We start from the raw sequence: 20,245 nt of genomic DNA on the forward strand, positions 1-20,245 counted from the left end.
TGTCGCGGGAGGACCAGCCAGGTCTGCAGTAACACAGCCTGGCCTGAAATGATGCTGTCGCCAGAGGACCAGCCGGGTCTGCAGTAACACAGCCTGACCTGAGATGATGCTGTCGAAGGAGGACCAGGCAATTGAGAGCAGCAGGTCCCTGAGCCGGTCGCCCTCCGGAGGGAGGATGGTGAGTGCGGCCTTATCCTTCAACGGAGCCTCGTCGGCGTCTGACTCTGTACTCAGTGCCGGCGCCTTCGGAGGTCAGCGAGAGGGATGGAGGCCCGAAGTAAGGCCACTGCCTGGACGCCCAGTCTCTCTCTCTCGCTCTGTCCCCGGCCTCAAACCCGCCAAGGCCGAGGAAGTGAGATAACAAAGTGTAGAGCTGGATGAACACAGCAGGCCGAGCAGCATCAGAAGAGCAGGAAAACTGCCGTTTCGGGCCGAGGAAGTGTCGCCCGAGGCCTCCAATTGCTTCCCCCCCTCAACCCGAGGGAGCCTCCCATTGCTCCCATCCTGTGTCCCCAATTTGATTGGTGGGGGGCTGTTGCTATTCCGCCATGGGAATCCTCATGGCTCAGCCTGAGCATGCGCACTCTTTTTACAGCTGCAGTCACTAAACAGGGGGTTCCCCATATCCACACCACCCCGTATCAACACCCGCTTCATATCCATAACCTCCCTGTAAACATACACCCCCCTCCCCACATCCAGACCCCCACCCTGTGTCTGTACCCCCATCATATCCATAACCCCTTTGTATTCGTATAGTCCCACATCCAAATCCTCATCCTGTGGTCATACACTCTCCAGTCTCTGTTCCCTCCGAGTCCATCAGCCTCCCCAGTGTCCAACCCCCGCTGTGTCCAACACCGTCACCCTCCATTCCCTCCAAAGCCTATACACCCAAATCAATTTTTACACATTTTTCTCTTACCCTGTTAACACCAAATCTCCCTCCACCTTCACATTTCACCCCCTCATTGTGAACACTTGTCGAAGGAGGGACATATTTGTCCTAAAGGACCTCCAGCAGAGTTTGGTCAGATTGATCCCTGGGATGGTTGAATTGTCCAGTCAGGTGAAATTGTGTCTTCTAGAGTTTAGAAGCGAGATATGATCTCGTTGAAGTTGACACAGGCTTTGAGAGTGGATGTATAATGGGATGTTTCCTCTGGTTAGTGACCCTAGGATTAAAGGACATCATCTCAGGATAAGGAGCAGGCCATTTATAACTGATATGAGGAGGCTCCCTCCAGAAGTCACCAGCATCTTAGATGTCAGACTTCAGCCAATTTGTGTCCATTTGATATCAAAAAATGGTTGGAGGCATTGAATACTGCACGGGCTCTATGTCCTGATGACATTCTGGCAATAGTCCTGAAGATTTGTGCTCCAGAACTTGTCATGCTACTGTCCAAAATCTGTCCACCACCTACAACACTCAAGTCAGGAATGTGATGGAATACTCCACACTTGCCTGGATGGGTGCATCCCCAACAACACTCGAAGATTGACAACATCCAGGACAAAGCAGCCTGCTTGATTGGCATCACATCTACAAGCATTCACTCCATCCACCACCGACACTCAGTAGCAGCAGTGTGTACTATTACTATCTATAAGATGCACTGCAAAAATTGACTGAGCTACTCGGACATCACATTGCACATCCACAAATATTTCCATCCAGAGTGTCAAGGGCAGCGGATACATAGGAATACCAGCCCCTGCGAGTTCCCCTCCAAGTCACTCAGCACTTCCTGATATATTGCCATTCCTTCAGTGTGGCTGGTTCAAAATCCAGGAACTTCCTCCCAACTGATTTGAGGCTGTACCTACAGCACATGGATTGCAGTGCTTCATAAAGGCAGCTCATCACTGCCTACCAAAAGCAATAAGTGCTGGCCCAACCAGTGATGCCGACGTCCTATGATTGAATATATTTTTAAAAAGTCTCCCGAGAGCAGTGGTAAATCTTTGGAATTCTCCACTCCTGAGCGCTGTCATTGAGCAGGTTCAAGATCAATCAATAGATTTCTGGAGACTAATAACGTCAAAGGACATATGGAAAATGCAGGAGAGTGACGTTGAGGTTGATTATCAGATATGATCTCACTGAATGGTGGAGCAGGCTTGATGGACGGAATGGCCAACTCGTAGAATGTAGAACAGTACAGCATAGAACAGGCCCTTCAGTGCATCATGTTTCTGCCAAACTTGCTGAATCCAAGCAAAGATCTTGACAGTGATGGGTGGGCCTCCTAGGCCCAAAAGCAGTATGTTCTCTGCTGGAGCCCTTGCCATTGTTCTCAACATTAACTACTTCCCAGTTGATGTCTTGTTTCTTGTAAGCACGAGCAGGTTCTGGCCCAGGCCTATACGGGTCACTTCAGTAGTTTTTGACCTCATTCACTTTGTTATCCTTGATGTTAACAGCTCCGACAAGCAGGTTATTTGAAATGTTGTCGATCGCCACAGAACTTCAGCCAAGGCCTAGCAGCAAAGCGTCACTCTGCCCTGCACTAGACTTTCCCATGGTATTCTTTCCCTCTCCCCATTTTCAACAGCGCAAAACTCTTCACATTTCTCTCTTCCTTCAATTCTGAAGAAGTCTTATTTTATTCAAAATATTAATTTTGTCTTTCTCTACACGAATGCTGCCAAACCTGCAGTGTTTCTTAAGCACTTCCAATTCTTTGTTCAGATCTGCAGTATCTACAGCATTATTATTTTACATTAATTGTTTGTTTGTTGGCTGCAGGGTGCAAGTGGACTGAATACACTGGTGCGGACCCTGTATGCACTGCAGGAGGAGCGTGTTGAAGCTTATCGGCTTTTTGATCTGTAAGTATGAGCCCAATTTACACAGAATCTGAGGTGGTTATTTATTCTAGAACAATACAGGTCTGCAACTTTTCTGTTTCTTTCTGTGTACATTTAACAACAGGAACCTGTTTATCTATGATGTGGTTGTCTTGTCTGAATGGCAACCCATTATGATGTTTTAGGAACTATCCTAATTTTACTGACTCCTGTATACAGATGCTGCCAGACCTGCTGAGCTTTTCTAACAATTTCAGTTTTTGTTTCTAATATTCCAACTGAACTTCGAATCTTCTCTGATCCTGCAGCGCTGTGGGTTTGTGATCTGTTCATTGGACCTTGGATCCCTTTGGGATTTTTTCAGTCCGTGATTTCTGGTGTTCACTGCACTTGTTATCAATGGCCCCTGCACTCCCAGGAACATCCTGAAGCGCCCAAAACTCCAGCGCTCTTCCCTCACTCTCTCCATCTGCCTCATTGATGCACTTGCTGTCTCCATTCTGCTTCTCATTTTCCTCTGTTACTCTCCTCTCTCCTATTGTAATTGCCTGGAACATACACTGTTATAGTCCTGCTGTTACGGACTTATATGGTTCAGATGACAGGAGACAGCCAGACGTGCCTCAGCCTAAGGGCTGCTTGTCCGTTCCCTCCAATGGATTGAATTTAGGCAAAGGACTGAAATTAGGTCTGCGTGCCTCAAGGCTACGAGCAAAGTAAAAGTTTAAAACGTATAGGCATGTTTAATAATAATCAGTGATTTTCTGCTTCCACAACTGTCCGGTTCCAGAGGACACCAGGCGTATCTCCGCTCCGCTCCCAACTATGACTTTATCAAATACAGGCAGCTCGTGCACGAAATCACCCAGGCATTTAACCGGATCTCGAAAGAAGTGATTCAGCTCAAGGACCGGTTTCATGAGGAGTATGATCGCCCCGATCTCTCTGAGCACATCGAGAGAGTTCAGGAACGGGAACGGGAAAAACTGGAGCTGGTGAGTTGGGAAAGGGACCTCAAGGGTGTTGGGGACAGCCATTAGAAAAAAGGGGGGGACAGGTACACACTGTACTGTAGAGAACACTGGTTTAGCTGATCTCAGACTGGGGAGGTATCAGACCAGCTATCTGTTTGAAAAGGGATTCCTGTAGGGAGGATGGAACTAATCACAAGTCTAATCTCACAAGTTTAAGTGAACACTCAAAAGGCAGATGAACTGTGATGTTTAGCAAGTGATAGGGAGGTTCTGAAATGTTGGCATTTCACTTCAAAGGGAATGGAGCATAATAATAGGGAAGTCTTGCAATAACTACACAATGCACTAGTTAGATCACACCTCAAGTATTATGAACACTTTTGGTACTGTATCAAAGGAAAGATATACTGACATTGGGGGCAGCCCAGAGAATGTTTAATACATTGATCCTGGGTATGGAGGCACTGTCAGATTAAGAAAGATTGAGTAGCCCAGTGAGGAAGAATACTATCAGACCCAAACCAGCTTGATCCCTCGTCGGATCCACAACATATTCTTCTAGGAAACTGTCACAAATGTACACTACGAATTCTTCCTCTGGCCCCTCCGCAATTTTATTTTCCCAATATAAATGAAGATTAAACGCAGACATGATTTGAATGTACTGCTTTTTATTTTAATGCCCTCATTATCCTCTGATTTATTCTCTGTCCTGCAGTATAATTCTGAAGAAGAGTCACACTAGACTGGAAATGTTAACTCTTATTTCCTTCCCTATAGATGATGCCAGATCTGCTGAGTTTCTCCAGCATTCTCTGTGTTACCAGTCTATACCAGTGTCGTCTTCCCCTTGTTATTTCTTATCTCTACCAATTTGGATTCCACATCTTCCAATCCAAGATTATTTCTTGCTATTGTACTTATTCCATTGTACAGTATCAAAGCAGTCCCGCCACCCTTTCCTGTCTGCCCAATTTTTCAAAAAAATCACATAGCCCTCAATATTTAGCCCAGCACAACAGTGCAAAAGATAAAGTGGATATATTTGTGGGTTTACCTTCACCACATGACTTGCAACAGCTCAACAAGGCATATCACCCCTACCTTCTCGGGGGCAAGAACGGTAGGCAATAAATACTGGCCCATCCAGTGAATGACTCAAGAAAAAAGGGTACAACATGGGGTTACATTCAGAGTAAAGTGCCCTCTACCTTAAGGAGAATTGTAAGTTTCTGACAAGGGTCTCTTATTTTCTTATACTCTAGACTGCCAGGCTACAGCTTGCCAAGCAGAATATGTTGGACCATCCAGGCAATGAGACCTACCAGGAGGAGGTTCAAGAGTTGAAGCACAGGTATGAGCATTGCTGTTCTGTGCATATCATCAGCTTTGTCCCCTGTATTTGACAAGGTGCTGTCCATCCCCACAGTGCACTATGCTCTCACCACGGATAGGTGGTAATTGCCATCCTGCCTGGCGTTTTGTTTCCAAGAAAGCCTTGCTGCCTGATATCCAGGTCAGAATGCCCCGCAGAGCAGTCATATCCAACCACTGAGACTGAGCAGCTGGTACTGTTGCCTGGAAAAGAATGAACTGAGAAGCAACCTGATGGGGCTCAGGCTCAATAGGATAGTTTCCCTGGCAAGGCAGACCTGAACTAGGGACTATGAAAGTAAGAGAGCCACTAATAAATCCGCTAACAGGGAATTCAGGAGAAACCACTTTATCCAGAGTCTGGTGGGATTGTGAAGCTTGCTTCTACATGGAATGTGGGTTTTAAAGTGAATGCTGTTAATGTATCTAAGCTAGATCAGTGAAAAAGGGATTAAGGAAATGTTGATAAGCGGTGAAGAGTGGGGTGAGATCCATTCGGAGTATAAACACCAGCATAGATCAGTTGGGCAGAGTGGCCTGTTCCTGTGCTGTCTCCATGCAGTAATGACAGAATATAAGGGTGGTTCCATGGGAAAGTTTGTGTCTTGATGAACATTATTAGCCATCTGCTACTGTTTTGCAGCCCCTGGTGATAGTCTCTCTATTCAGAGCTGAACTTTTAGCTCAATAATTTCTGATGCTCTTCCTTTTCTTTCTCATTGCCTGGTTTTGACAAGGAGAAATCAGTCTCCAATCTTACACCTCGATCTTGCTCCATATTGAGTAAGGATCCATTGGATAAATCAGGGCTCCCATCTATATTCTTAATAATCCAGGACAAAAAGCCATTCACAATTATAACTGTCACTTCCACTGACACTGATTTTGAGCCAAGTTTAGCAACTAGGGGAGGCGATGGCCCAGTGGTATTATCGCTATATATTAATCCGGAAACTCAGCTAATGTTTGGAATTCAAATTGTGCCACAACAGATGGTAGAATTTGAATTCAATAAAAAATATCTGAAATTAAGAACCTGCTGATTCTATAAGACATAGGAACAGAAATTATGCCATTTGGTCCAACAAGTCTGTTCTACCATTCAATCGTAGCTGGTAAGTTTCTCAACCCCATTCTCCTGCTTTCTCCCCGTAATCCATGATCTCCTTGACAATCAAGAAGCTATCTATCTCAGTCTTAAGTATACTCAATGACCTGGCCTGCACAGCCTTCTGTGGCAGTGAATTCCATAGATTCAGCACTCTCTGGCTGAAGACGTTTCTCCTTATCTCCATTCTAAAGGGTCTTCCCTTTACTCTAAGGCTGTGACCTCGGGTCCTAGTCTCTCCTACCAATGGAAACACCTTCCTAATGTCCACTCTGTCCAGACAGTTCAGTATTCTGTAAGCTTCAATTAGATCCCCCCTCATCCTTCTAAACTCCATCAAGTATAGACCCAGAGTCCTCAAACGTTCCTCATATGTTACGCTTTTCATTCCTGGGATCATTCTCGTGAACCTCCTCTGGACCCGCTCCAGAGCCAGTACATCCTTCCTGAGATATGGGGCCCAAAATTGCTCTCAATCTTCTAAAGGTGGTCTGACCAGAGCTTTATAAAGCCTCAGAAGTACATCCCTGCTTTTATATTCTAGTCTTCTCAAAATAAATGCCAACATTGTATTTGCCTTCCTAACTACTGACTCAACCAGCAAGTTTACCTTAAGAGAATCCTGACTAGGACTCCCGAGTCCCTTTGCCCTTCAGATTTCTGAATTTTCTCCTCATTTACAAAATAGGCCTCAATCCTTCCTACCAAAGTGCATGACCTCATTTTCCCCCGTTGTACTCCATCTGCCACTTCTGTGCCCACTCTCCTAACCTATCTAAATCATTCTGCAGCCTTCCCGCCTCCTCAATACTACCTGTCCCTCCACCTATTTTTGTATTATCTGCAAAGTTAGCCAGAATGCCCTCAGTTTCTACAACTCGATCATTAATGACCTTCAGGGAAGCAAATCTGCCATCTTCACCAGGTCTGGCCTACATGTGACTCTGGACCCACAGCTATGTGGTTGACACTCAGTTGCCCTGTGAAATGGCCTAGGAAGGCATTCAGTTTTATCAATCACTACAAAGTCTCAACAAAGCAATGAAACCGTGGCATTGAGCTAGGCACTGGAACAAGCAGCCTTGATAACCTTGCAAAGTCTTCCTTACTAACATCTGGGAGCTTGTATAAAATTGGGACAGCTGTCTCACAGACTAGTCAAGCAACAGCCTGACACAGTCATACTCACGGAATCATACCTTACAGACAATGTCCCAGACCACACCACCATCATACTTAGACATGTCCTGGCCGACCAGCAGAACAGACCCCTTAGAGGTGGAGACACAGTGTTATACATTCAGGATGGAGTTGCCTTGGGAGTTCTCCACATTGACTCTGAACGCCATGAAGTCTTCACAAGGACGGAAGAACTTGGGCTATCAATCGGTACTCCTTCATGTTAAACAACATTTGGAGGAAGCAGTGTGAGTAGGGAGGGCACAAAATGTACTCTGGGTGGGGGATTTCAATGTCCATCACCAAGAGTAGCTCAGCAGCAGTACTAATGATCAAACTAGTCGGGTCCTAAAGGACATATTTGCTAGATGGGTCCGGGGCAGATGGTGAGGGAACCAACAAGAGGGAGAAACATACTTAACATCGCCCTTACCAATTTGCTGGCTGCAGACGCATCTGTCCATTACAGTTTTGGTAAAAGCAGCACCACACAGTCCTTGTGGAGACCACGTCACACCTTCACGTTGAGAATGCCCTCCATCATGTTGTGTGGCACTATCACCGTGCAAAATGGGCCGCACTTTGAACAGATCTAGCAACTCAGGACTGAGCATCCATGAGGTGCTGTGGGAATCAGCAGGAGGTTTCCTAGCTCATGTTCTTCCTTCCTTGTGAAGATTTCATGGGGTTCAGAGTCGATGTTGAGAACTCCCAGAATAACTCCCTCCCAAAAGTGTTGTACTCCAGCACAATCTGCAGCCTCATGACCTGACGTCTCGTCCACTCAACTACTACCATCAAGCCAGGGGATCAACCCTGGTTCAATGGAGAGTGCAGGAGGGTATGCAATGGAAATTTCCATAATATGGAAAATTGCCCAGGTACGTACTGTACGCAAAAAGCAAGACAAATTCAATCTGGCCAGTTACATCCCATCAGTCTCCTCTCGATCATCAGTAAAATGATGGAAGGTGTCATCAACAGTGCTCTCAAGCAGCACCTGCTCAGTGACGCCCAGTTTGGGTTCAAACTGGGCCACTCAGCTCCTGATCTCATTACAGCCTTGATTCAAACATGGACTAAAGAGCTGAATTCCAGAGGTGAGGTGAGAGTGACAGCCTTTGATATCAAAGCCCCATTTGATTGAGTGTGTCATCAAGGAGCCTTAGCAAAACTGGAATCATCGGGTATTGGAGGTAAACTCTCCAGTGATTAGAGTCCTAAGGGAATTGTGGGTCAGCCTATAACTGCTGGCTAGCCAGTGACACGCATGTCCCATGAGTAAATAAATGAATAAAATTCCAGCCCTGTACCATGTGAAAGGCTGTTGGTTGTAAATGCTTTCTTCTGAGGTTGAAGGAATTCAGTGAGAGTTTGTGCTGCTGATTACAGTGTCTATGATTGCCCCCATACACTTGCCTCCTTCTTTGCTGAACTATGCATGTGATTGGACACATGGCATAAATAAGACTGAGCTTCACTTTAGTGAACTTCTCAGTCAGATAGCTTGCTGCTGCTCCCTGTCCTGTGTGTGCTTTGTCAAAGCACCCGAGTGCAGTGCACAGAGGCTGTATCTAGCAAGAGTCGGGGGATAGAGGAGGGGTCAGTGGATTTATTTATCGCAAGCCTCTCCATTCTCTCTGATTTTACAATGCATTTATCATTTTCTCCAGGATTAGGAAAACCATTGAGGCAATTAATGAGATTCTTCAGGACTTCAAATACGATTCAGAGGAGATCGAAGCCAGCGGATAGACTTGCTCTCACCACTGTTGAAGATCTGTTAGCGACCCCAGCATCACCATGTCCCACAAACTGCATCTCCTAAAGCTGGAGTTTCTGCTGCTTTCACATTCTCTTCATCACTTGGTGGGAAATTTGCATTGTCACGATTGGCCCCGGTAATTCCTTGCTCCCAAGGTGCAGAGAAAGAACAAGCAGAGGGAGACCTATTTCCACAAAGGTCTTTGAACAATTTTCCCTTACTCTAGAGGAACCAGGTTCATTCATGCATCCAAAAATACAGCAAGGCCTCAGCCCAGAACTTAACCAGTGATGGAATTTACTGAATCACCTGTTTCGTCACTTGCATTTGCTGTTCATTCACTGTGTAAATTGTTTAGAGAAATAAATGACTGTGCTTCTTGTCAACTATTTCAAACTGCAACATCTGTTTGCTGTTGCTTCTGCATTATGAAAGGATGAACTTGCATTCTCTAAATAATCTCAAAATGATTAACTGTTCGGTGGGCAAGCACTGCAGCTACTGAGCACAGCAAGATCCCATAAACTGCAGTGAGATGGAGTAACTGATCTGATTTAATGCTATGGGTTGAGGGATGAATATCAGCGAGGATACCGGAGGAGTCCCCATTTCTTGTTCGAAATAGTGTCTGTGGAATCTGTCACATTCACTTGAGGACAAACAGGCCACAGTTTAATGCTTTCTTTGAAAGATGGCATCTCTGACTGTGCTGGACTATCAGCTCAAGTCTCTGGAGTGAGACTTGAACCCACAACCTTAAACACTGTGCTTTCCGAATATTTTCCCCATTTAGATGCTAGAAAGTTATTGTGTCTCCTCTGAGAACTGAGAAGGTGAGTTGGGGGTGTGAGGTCCTGTGAAAATTGAGGCCAGGGAAAAGATGGTTGAGAGGGAGGTAGCGTAGCTGTATGGTAGCCATTGCTGAGTCTGGGCTCATAACTTCACTTTGGATCCCAAACCTCACTTTGGGAATCCCTGACTTAACTGATCTTTAACAGCGTAATGCCAGGCATTAAACAGCATTTGTGTAATCACATGATAGCACTTTGAACAGTGACTCTGGTAATGGAGAAGTTGTAATGTTGAGGTCCCAAAAGTGAGTGTCCTTTTCATTATGGACAGTATTTAGCCAGTGAGCCACGTGACTTGGAAATAGTAACTCAGTGATGTGGCATCTGACCTTGTGGCACTACAGCGACCCTGACCTGACGGGAGACCAGTCAATCTGTTAAAGACCAAGCCCTCCAGCCAGTCCCAGGGTGACCGCATCCTCTGGCCAGTCCCAGACTGATTGCATCATGCAGGCAGACCAAAGCTGACGGCTCCCTCCGGCCAGTCCCAGGCCGACGGCTCCCTCTGGCCAGTCCCAGGGTGACCGCACCCTCCGGCCAGTCCCAGGCCGACAGCTCCCTCTGGCCAGTCCCAGGGTGACCGCACCCTCTGGCCAGTCCCAGGCTGACAGCTGCCTCCGGCCAGTCCCAAGCCAATGGCTCCCTCCAGCCAGTCCCAGGCCGACGGCTCCCTTCGGCCAGTCCCAGGGTGACCGCACCCTCCGGCCAGTCCCAGGCCGACGGCTCCCTCTGGCCAATCCTAGGGAGACCAAATTCAAATATATAAGATCCTGAGGGGCTTGACAGGTAGATGCTGAGAGCATGATTACCCTTGTGAACCTGGAACCAGTGACAGAGCTTAAAAATATGGTGTCTCCCATTTAAGACCGTGGCAAAGAGAAATTCCTCTGAGGATCAGAAATGTATTAAATTCTCTACCCCAACGACAGTGGAGGCCTGGTCTTTGAATATATTCAAGGAGGTGGTTTGACAGATTTCTGACTGATGAAAGAGGCAGGTGTTATGGGGTCAGCAAGAAAGTGGTGTGAATGCCACATCAGATCAGCTAGGGTTGATAACTTGTCAGTAACATTCATGCAACAGAAGTGCCAGGCAATGACCATCTCTACTGGACATTCAATAGCATTACCAACGCCCAATTCCCCACTATCAATATCCAAGGGCTTGCCCTTAAACAGAAAGAGAACTAGACCAACTATATAAACACTGAGGCTACAAGATTGGGTCGAAGGATGGAATCCTGCAGTGAGTACCTCACCACTTGATTCCACAAAACCTGACCCCATTTAGGAAGCACTAGTTAGGAGTGTGATGGAACACTCCCCACTTGCCTGGATGGGTGCAGCTCCAACATCACTCAAGGCTCAATACCTTACCAAGTCAAAGCAGCCCACATGATTGGTGCCCCATCCTCCAATGATGTTCACTGTTTGCTGACAACTAGTACCATCTACAGGATGCACTGCAGTAACTTGGCAAGGCTCCTCTGGCACCTTCTCCTGAACCTGTGAACTCTACCACCCAGAAGGACCATGACTTCAGATGGTGGGAGCACCACAATCTGTAAGTTCCCCTCCAAGCCACTCACCATCCTGACTTGGAACTATATTGCCATTCCTTTAGTGTCGCTGGGGGTCAAAATCCTGCAACTCGCTTCCTAGATCATTCTGATTTCAGGAGCTGAACTGCTGACACAGCTAGTGATGTTAACATCCTGTGAACAATTGAATAAAGAAGCAAAAAACCATCATCTTATTGAATGGTGTTGCAGGTTTGAGGAGCCAAATGGCTCTCTCCTGCTCCTATTGACATTATCAAATCCTTTAATCATTTTTTTTATTCATTCCTGGGATGTGGGCATCGCTGGCCAGCATTTATTGCATATCCTTGGATGCCCTAATGATCAGCGCAGGAATTTATTCTGCCCTATACAACACAAACCCTCCCCAAACCAGGAGGGGCACAAATTGATCCTAAAACCCCACAGCACCCTGGGGTGGCATCTCCTAACTCTCAGCGCCTCTTCTGTATGGCTGAGAACCTGCTGGAGCAGTTGAACTATCTGTGAATGTGCGATCTGACAATCGAGCTTCCAAACTGCATGCTATTGCTGTAAAGAGAATTTTGCTTCAGAGAAAAATCTTAACATTTGACAACGTTAAATGTTGTGCCAGGTTTATTATAAAGTAAATAAATGATTAATCCCATATATTTTGATTCAGTTGCTTTTTGCGTTCATACTTAAAGGCATTGTTCCATGTACTGGGTGGATTTTCCAATGCTCCATGCCATTTACTTCCTGGGAACTTTGAATACTTTATCCTGCTAAGATTTTGGACTATTTAACAACACTTGACATTTGTACAACACCTTTAAGTACTCTCTAACAGACATCACAAGGGTTTTACAAAATAAAAACTAACACCAAACTACACAAACAGATGTTAGGAGCAAGAAATAAAGAGATAAGGGTGCTAAGATTCTGAAAACACAACTGAAAGACAAAATTATTGAATATGAAATGTTGACCAGCAGTTAAAAGAGGAATGGCCTTCAACCCCTGTGATGGATTTGATCATAGATTGCTGAGGGGAACTGTCAGTGTCTAAACACTTGATGTCACTAAATCATCTCCTGTATCTTTCTTTAATGAATGAATGGATACACCTATGGGAGGGTTTGTAACTGCTCTATGACTAACAATAAGGATCAAGGGTTGTGATGACTGCTTCACACATTCATTTTGGTTCAAAGACCAATCCTCACTCCCCCTAAGGCGTCTGTCCTTTTGAAGAATAATTTCTGGAGTTACCGGCCTGGAGAATCTGAAACAGAAGTAGAGACATATGGTTTACAAAGAGGTGGGTGAGTAAAGATAGCAATATATATAGAGCAATAAGTAAACCACTGAGTTAAAGAGAAAGACAGAGAGACACCAAAAACACTGTTATTGACATCCTGAATGGTTGTTAAATTGCCAGGATAATCCTGAAGGCTCCAAAGTTAGTGATTAATCTCTAGAGCAGGGATGTGAGCAACACACAGGGAAAATCTGTCAGCAGAAGAGTTATATTGGACTTGAAAAGTTAACTTTCTCCTGCCAGACCCGCTGAGTATCTCCAGCGCTCCCTGTTTATATTTCAGAAAATCTAATAGGACATCAATTACATGCGTTCTTTATTTCTTTTAATGCTGTATTCATTAAAAGTCTGCTTGGGCTGGTTTCTTTACTGCAACTGACCTGCATTCAGGACTGTTTTGGGGGTGCAGTTAAGTTTGCAAACTGGAGAAACTGGGATTGTGGCCAAACCACGGTTAACAAAAGAAGTTAAAGACAGTATTAGATCCAGTGAGGAGTTGTGTAAAGTTGCTAGAAAAAGCAGCAAGCCTGAGAACTGGGCGCAGTTTAAAATTCAGCAAGTAAGACAAAGACATTGATTAAGAAGAATAAAATAAGTATGAGAGTAAACTTGCAAGGAACATAAAAACAAACCCTTTAGTGTTTGTGAAAAAACATTACTGAAGACAAATGCAGACCCCTTACAGCCTGAAATGGGAGAATTGATGATGGATAAAAAGGAAATGGCAAAGCAATTAAACAACTACTTTTTTGCCTTCACAGAAGAAGACGCAAATAATTTCCCAGAAGTGTGAGAATCATTTGAGAAGGAGAATTTGAAGGAAATCAGTATTTGTAAAAAAGTAAACAAATTAATAGGACTAAGAGCCAATAAATCCCAGGAATTTAAACAATGGAGTATAATCCAGACAAATGTGAGATGATGCATTTTGGAGAATCAAATTTAGTGTAAATTATACTGTAAATGGCAGAACCCTTTGGAACACTAACAGACAGACAGATGTAGACGTGCAGGTCCACAGTTCACTAAAAGTGGCAAAACACTGGCCAAGGTGATTAAAGCTGTACATGGCATGCTCGCCTTCATCACCCGGGACATGGAGTACAAGAGTTGGCAAACCATGTTGCAGCTACATAAAACCCTCATTAGGCTGCATTTGGAGTATTGTGTGTAGTTTTGGTCACCACATTACCAGAAGGATGTGGAAGCTTTGGAGAGAGTGCAGAGAATGTTCACCAGGATGTTGCCCTGTCTCGAGGGCATTGACTATGAGGAAAGGTTAAAAAGACTAGGATTGTTTTCACTGGAAAGACAGCGGCTGAGAGGAGACCTGACAGAGGTCTACAAAATTATGAGAGGCAAGGATAGGGTGGATAGTCAGAGGCTTTTTCCCAGGGTTGAAGTTTCAATTCCAAGGGGGTGCAGGTTCAAGGTGAGAGGGGGCAAGTTTAAGGGAGATGTGCGAGGGAAGTTTTTCATGCACAGAGTGGTAGGAGCCTGGAACACACTGAGATGGTGGAAGCAGGCATGTTGGCGACATTTATGAGGCATCTGAATGGTTACATGAATAGGGAGGGAATAGAGGGATATGGACTGAATAAGGGCAGAAGATTTGTTTTTTAGTTTAGTTACGGCATGATGATTGGCACAAGCTTAGAGGGCCGAAGGGCCTGTTCCTGTGCTGTACTTCTCTTTTGTTCTTTTGGACTGATAATCTACATGCCAGGGTATGAAACAGGGGGCCATGGAACTTCTGGATGTATTGTTTGTCATCTTTCAAAATCCTGTGGATTCTGGCAGGTTTTAGCATAGCGAATGTAACTCCACTGTTTAAAAAAAGACAGAAATAAAAACTTACAAACTTATTTGCCTGACAGCAATTGTAGGGAAAATGCTGGATGCATTGGGTTCCAGCTGTTCACAATGTTAACAATTTGGATGAGGGAATCAAGTGTAATCTTCCAAGTTTGCTGACAACACAAAACTAGGTGGGAGCTTCTGTGGTGAGGAGGAGATAAAGAAGCTTCATGGAAATTTAGCTTCCTGGAAAATGAGTGGTACAGTGGCTCAATGGTTAGCACTGCTGCCTCACAGTGCCAAGGACCTGGGTTTGATTCCACCCTTGGGCAACTGTCTGTGTGGAGTTTGCACGTTCTCCCTGTGTCTGTGTGCGTTTCCTCCAGGTGCTCTTGTTTCCTCCCACATTCCAAAAATGTTGGGTTAGGTGAATTGGCCATGCTAAATTACCCATAGTGTCCAGGGGTGTGCAGGCTAGGTGGGTTAGCCGAGAGAAATGCGGGGTTACGGGGATAGGGTAGGGGTGTGGGGTCTGGGTGTGATGTTCTTTGGAGGATCAGTGTGGACTTGAAGGGCTAAATGGCCTGCTTCCACACTGTAGGGGGTTCTATTCTGAAGACAGGGGTGTTATTTATCCATTTCTGAGGGTCCATGGTCTCAGGGGTACATAGTAGGATGAGAAGAAATTGGGTGGCAAGGGGTATGGGGGAGTGAGCAGAATTGTGATGTTGAGATAGAGGATAATATTGAAAAGCAGAGCAGACTTGATGGGCTGAACAGTCTCCTCTGGCTTCTATTTTTCATGTTTCAGGATTGAAGAAGCTTAAAAAAAGACTTAAGAAAGTGTTCAAAATCATGAAGGGTTAAAGTAGAATAAATAAAAAGGAACTATTTTCAGTGAGAGGAAGGTCAGTAACTAGAGGGGGGACAGATTTAAGAGAATTTGCAAAAGAACAGCAGGGGTTTGGGAGTTGGTGAGAATTATTTGTACTCAGCCAGTAAATCTGGAACGTGCTGCCCGAGAGGAAGCAGATTCAATTGTCATTTTCAAACAGGTTTTGGAGAAATATTTGATGAGCTGTGGGAAGGAGCACAGGCCAGTGGGAAGGAGCACAGGCCAGTGGGAAAAATTAGGTTTTGAGGAAAGGTCACTGAATCTGAAAGGTTAAGTCTGATTTCTCTCTCTCTGTTAACTGATCCGTTATAATAATCACTCACTTACCAGCTTAATCTCACTCACCTTCCTGCAGTCCGACAAAAACGGCGACTTCTTGGTTCTGGGAGAAGAGAAAGGGCGGAAGAGTCAATGATGGCTGAGAACGAGAGAGGATTTGTGTTGGTGAAAGTGGTAGTGACTTTTTATAATCTGCTGTTTAAGGTTTTAGCAGAGATTTGTAGCTCAGGTTATGAATGAGATTGTTTACTTGTTGACATCATGATGCCACCAGGCATGGTGACGAAACGTCTGAACAAAAATGAGCCAGCTCAGCGAGCAAGTCAACAACCTATAATCTGCTGTTTTCTTCCTTCACTGGAGCCCAAAGGCTTGAAGGTAAACAAAAGCCCACCTGCCCTTGCTGGGCCCAGCCTCAGCAGCACTCAGCACCAGATTGTGATGCTCTGTAGCTGCTCAACATGGGCTTAATGGGCATTGGGTTTGAGCCCCATCCCAGAGGCCTATAATTGAAGCTGACCATTCCCAGTGCAGTGCAAAGGGAGTGCTGTACTGTCAGAGCTACTGTCTTTATTAAAGCAAACCCAGTCTGATGTTTTGGATGGAAGTGAGAGATCTGCTGAGAACTATTCCACAGATGAGTTCTCTCCTAGTCAATATTTATCCCTCAACTAATATTGAAAAAATTATATAATTATGTCATCTCTGACACACTACTATCAGTGGGATCTTGCTTTGCACAAATTGGTAAACATGTTTCCTATGTTCCAACCATGGCTACAGTTCCAGAAAGGTACATCATTGGTGACAACACCCTAAGATATTAAAAGGCACTATGCAAATGCACACTGCAGCCAGATCCTGTCAGTTCTGTGTGTACCTGGTTCCGTGTCTTGTGCGATTTCTGCAACCACACACGCCATTGGTCATACAGTTTGATGTTCAGAGCGGTACACCCATAGGCGTGCTTCTTAACCCAGCCAAAAAACTGCTTGAGCTCACGCCGCAGATTGGAGCTGCTCTCCCCACTCTTCTGGTAACACGTGCCACTCGATCTCTCTGCCAAGACACCGGGGAGCATTGCTATTTGTCACATTGTGGAAAGACCACATAACAGTACTGAAAATCAACACTTCCACCACATCATTAAAGACCCAGAAAACTCACTATCCTGTCTGCTTATGCTGCCTCTGATCATGTCAGAAACCCAGTAAAGATCCATTTACTCTTTTAAACTGAAAGTAGAGCACCCTAGACACTATCTACATCAAACACTCCCTGGGCAGGGGCAGCGCAGGTTTAGATAGAGTAAACTTCTACCCTTCCTCTATCCTTCCAAGCTGAAAATAAAGCCCCCTCTACTCTTTTAAAGGGAAAGTGAAGCCTCCTCCGATCTTTCAAACAGAACGTAAAGCTAACTCTGCAAGTCCCCATCATACAGTCCCACAAGTATAGCAATAGGTTAGAAACAGACTAAACTCTCTCTACTCTTTTAAACCGAACATAAAGCTTCCTTGACACTGTCCCCATTAAACACTCCCCTGATGAGGATGGCATGGGGTTCAAAACACAGCAAAGCTTACTTTATTCTTGCAAATCGGAAAAAAAGCTCCTTCCACACTGTCTCCATCAAACACTCCCAGGACAGGTACGGCATGGAGTTAGGTACAGAGTAAAGCTCCTACTGCACTGTCCCCATCAAACGCTCCCAGGACAGGTAAAGCTCTCTCTACTCCTTTAAACTGAAAGTGAGGCTGCCTTGACACCGTCTCCATCAAACACTCCCAGGACAGGCACAGCATGGAGTTAGATACAGAGTAAAGATTCCACTTCTCTTTTAATCTGAAAGTAATGCTCTTCTATGCTGTGTTCATCAAATAGGGACATCCATCTTCATGGGACATATACAGTACGGGATTAGATACAGAGTAAAGCTCCCTTTACTCTTTTAAACTTGAAGTAAAGCTCTCTCTACATTATCTTCATCAAATACTCACAGGATAGGTGCAGCATTGAGTTACATAGAGTTAAATGTACACACTGCCCCTTTAATATCCCTGAATCAAGCTTCAGCAGTTCATCAACTGTAACCCTTTTACACTAACTGCAATGTCACCCCCTCTGGTCTGCCTGCCTATTGTTGAATTTGGGATATGTCTGTGCTGTGGATTCAGGTTCCCGTATTTTTGATTTTCTGTCATATACAGAAAATGGAAAGCCTCACCGTTCCGGGGTGTGGAGGCAGCTGTGGGAATGCTCCATTCACTCCAAATCCCAGCTTTCCTTGAACCGTAAATGCCAACGGGGTTACAACGCACCTGCACAAAATAAACAGTGCCCGGTCGCAACCCTGCCAATCGGCACAGGGTCTGGTTTCCAATGTCATCCACTACCTGCAGTTACAAAGTGGCAGAGAGGGGGTTAAATAATGTGAGCAGAGAGCTTCTTGATTAGGAGGGGGTTCAAAGGTTAAGGGGAGAGGGCAGGGAAAAAATATCAGCCACAAAGTAGGGTATGCAGGGTAGTTTGATCTTAGAGTAGTTCGGCACAACCTCATGGGCGGAAGGGCCTGTACTGTGCTGTTCTGTTCTATGTTCTATGTTCTATGAGTGAATGGTGGCGCAGAATGGGCTATTTTGGCTCTTATATCTAATGGTTTTATTCACCAATCAAGTTTGGAAGACTGAGGGGTGATCTAATTGCCATGTTTAAGGTGACTCAAGGACCTGAAAGGGTCAATAGAGAGAGATGATTTCCTCCAGTAAAAGAATCCAGAGCAGATGTGGGATGATGGTGGCGTTGTGGTGATAGTACTTGGCTAGTCGTATACAGTTGTAGGCTAATACTTTGGAGATTTTGGTATTAAATTCCACCATAGCTGATGAGGAATTTAAATGCAACTGGAATTGAAACCTAGTGCTAGCAATGATGGACATGTGAACTATCAAAAACCCATCTAATTCATTAGTGCCCTTTAAGGAAAGAATGTGACTCCAGACCCACAGCAATGAGATTGATTCCTATCTGCAAGCCACTCAGTTCAAGGGCAATTAAGGATGAACAATAAATTCTGGTCTCATCATTAAAAGGCGAAACAAGGGAGAACAAAATACAAGAGGCAAGAATCGATAATACGAAGGGGGGACGTTGTCAGGGATTTTTTTCCTCACAGAAAAGGGAGCAGAAATCTGGAGCTCTGCCCCCACTAAGCTGTTTAAGCTAAAGGAAATTTCAGACAACTGGGTTTTTGATGGGTGAGGCATTTAGTGGATATAGTCCCAGGGTGGGTACACAGCTAGGATCCAGATCAGCTGCTATTTATTGAATGTTGGGACAGACTGAGGTCTCCTCTCCCACTCCTGTGCCAATTGAGTGGAACCTGCAGTGCTGTGCCAGGGCTCCATCAACACTGTCCTCTTCCTCCCTCCTGGATTTACAGAGCAATCCCTGCTGGTACTTCAGTCAGTGCTTGTCTACAGGCCTGGGCACTCATCAGCAACAGGATGTTGGACCATAGGAGCCATCGCAGTTGAGTTCAACCTGACCTTGAATAAGGTACATGTACAGTACACACAGCTAATTACTTATGTACGTGCATGGCCCTGCATATACTCAGACACATGTACACATGTGCATTAATGCACATCAATAAGGTCACAGGCACACCCTTATGCACGCACAAGGGGTGGGTTCCTAGACAGAGATGGTGATCTGGAATCTGGGCTGAATTTCCCCTCCCTAATGGAGGATCTAAAACTATGTGCCTTCATTTAGTTATCCCACCCCTGGTCAGTGCCTCAGCCCCTTTTACCTTCCATTCCGTGCTGTCCTCCACACGATACCGGATCTGATACTTGGCCTGAAAGAGGAAATCTCTCAATGCAGGCGGAGAGCTCCAACGGACACTGAGCTGGTCCTCCAGATCACCAACACGGTTCACCTGAACATCAAATGGAGCATCCGTGGTAACTGTTTCAAACAATAAACAACCATGTGGCTGTTTTAGTGCAATGTGTAGCAAGACTGAGTGTCCCAGCACTGACTGAGTGTGTATGTGTGTATAACAGGAAACGAAATATCCCAGCACTGACTCTGTGTGTGTGTGTCTCTGTGTGTGTGTGTCTCTGTGTGTGTGTGTCTGTATGTGCATTTGTGTGTGTCTGTGTGTGTGTGTGTGTGTGTGTGTTTGTATGTGTCTCTGTGTGTGTGTGTCTCTGTATGTGCGTGTGTGTGTGTGTGTCTCTGTGTGTGTGTCTGTGTCTCTCGATGCGTGTGTCTTTGTGTGTGTGTGTGTGTGTGTCTCTCGGTGTGTGTGTCTCTCGGTGTGTGTGTCTCTCGGTGTGTGTGT

At 45.2% G+C, this 20,245-nt stretch overlaps 2 protein-coding genes across 7 annotated transcripts in view; one reads left to right on the forward strand and one right to left on the reverse strand.

Annotated features, from left to right (window-relative positions):
• The first annotated feature begins 45 nt into the window (after window positions 1-45).
• On the forward strand, window positions 46-9,616 carry rex1bd (required for excision 1-B domain containing). 3 transcript variants are annotated; one of them, XM_020524694.2, is made up of 5 exons: window positions 46-178; window positions 2,753-2,835; window positions 3,605-3,809; window positions 5,054-5,142; window positions 9,123-9,616. In XM_020524694.2, the coding sequence occupies exons 1-5, from the start codon at window positions 104-106 to the stop codon at window positions 9,202-9,204; spliced, it is 534 nt and encodes a 177-aa protein (XP_020380283.1). In that variant the 5' UTR covers window positions 46-103; the 3' UTR covers window positions 9,205-9,616. The 3 variants fall into 3 exon arrangements, with proteins under 3 accessions (XP_020380283.1, XP_048470023.1, XP_048470024.1); XM_048614066.1 differs by having other exon boundaries at window positions 89-277; XM_048614067.1 differs by having other exon boundaries at window positions 89-277; window positions 3,659-3,809.
• A 2,607-nt stretch (window positions 9,617-12,223) lies between these two features.
• Window positions 12,224-20,245, reverse strand: part of crlf1b (cytokine receptor-like factor 1b) — an 18,999-nt gene continuing 10,977 nt past the window's right edge. Inside the window, exons 5-9 of one of the 4 annotated variants that reach the window (XM_048614064.1) lie at window positions 19,709-19,866; window positions 18,122-18,290; window positions 16,778-16,956; window positions 15,964-16,000; window positions 12,224-12,890 (exon numbers count right to left, since the gene is read on the reverse strand). In XM_048614064.1, the coding sequence (XP_048470021.1) occupies window positions 12,874-12,890; window positions 15,964-16,000; window positions 16,778-16,956; window positions 18,122-18,290; window positions 19,709-19,866 (560 nt within the window). In that variant the 3' untranslated portion in view covers window positions 12,224-12,873. Of the gene's footprint in view, window positions 12,891-15,945; window positions 16,037-16,777; window positions 16,957-18,121; window positions 18,291-19,708; window positions 19,867-20,245 lie in introns of all 4 variants that reach the window. The other 3 variants (XM_048614065.1, XM_048614061.1, XM_048614063.1) reach the window with 3 other exon arrangements.

Source organism: Rhincodon typus, chromosome 29 (assembly GCF_021869965.1).
Source record: "Rhincodon typus isolate 14 chromosome 29, sRhiTyp1.1, whole genome shotgun sequence".
NCBI classification, from domain to species: Eukaryota; Metazoa; Chordata; class Chondrichthyes; order Orectolobiformes; family Rhincodontidae; genus Rhincodon; species Rhincodon typus.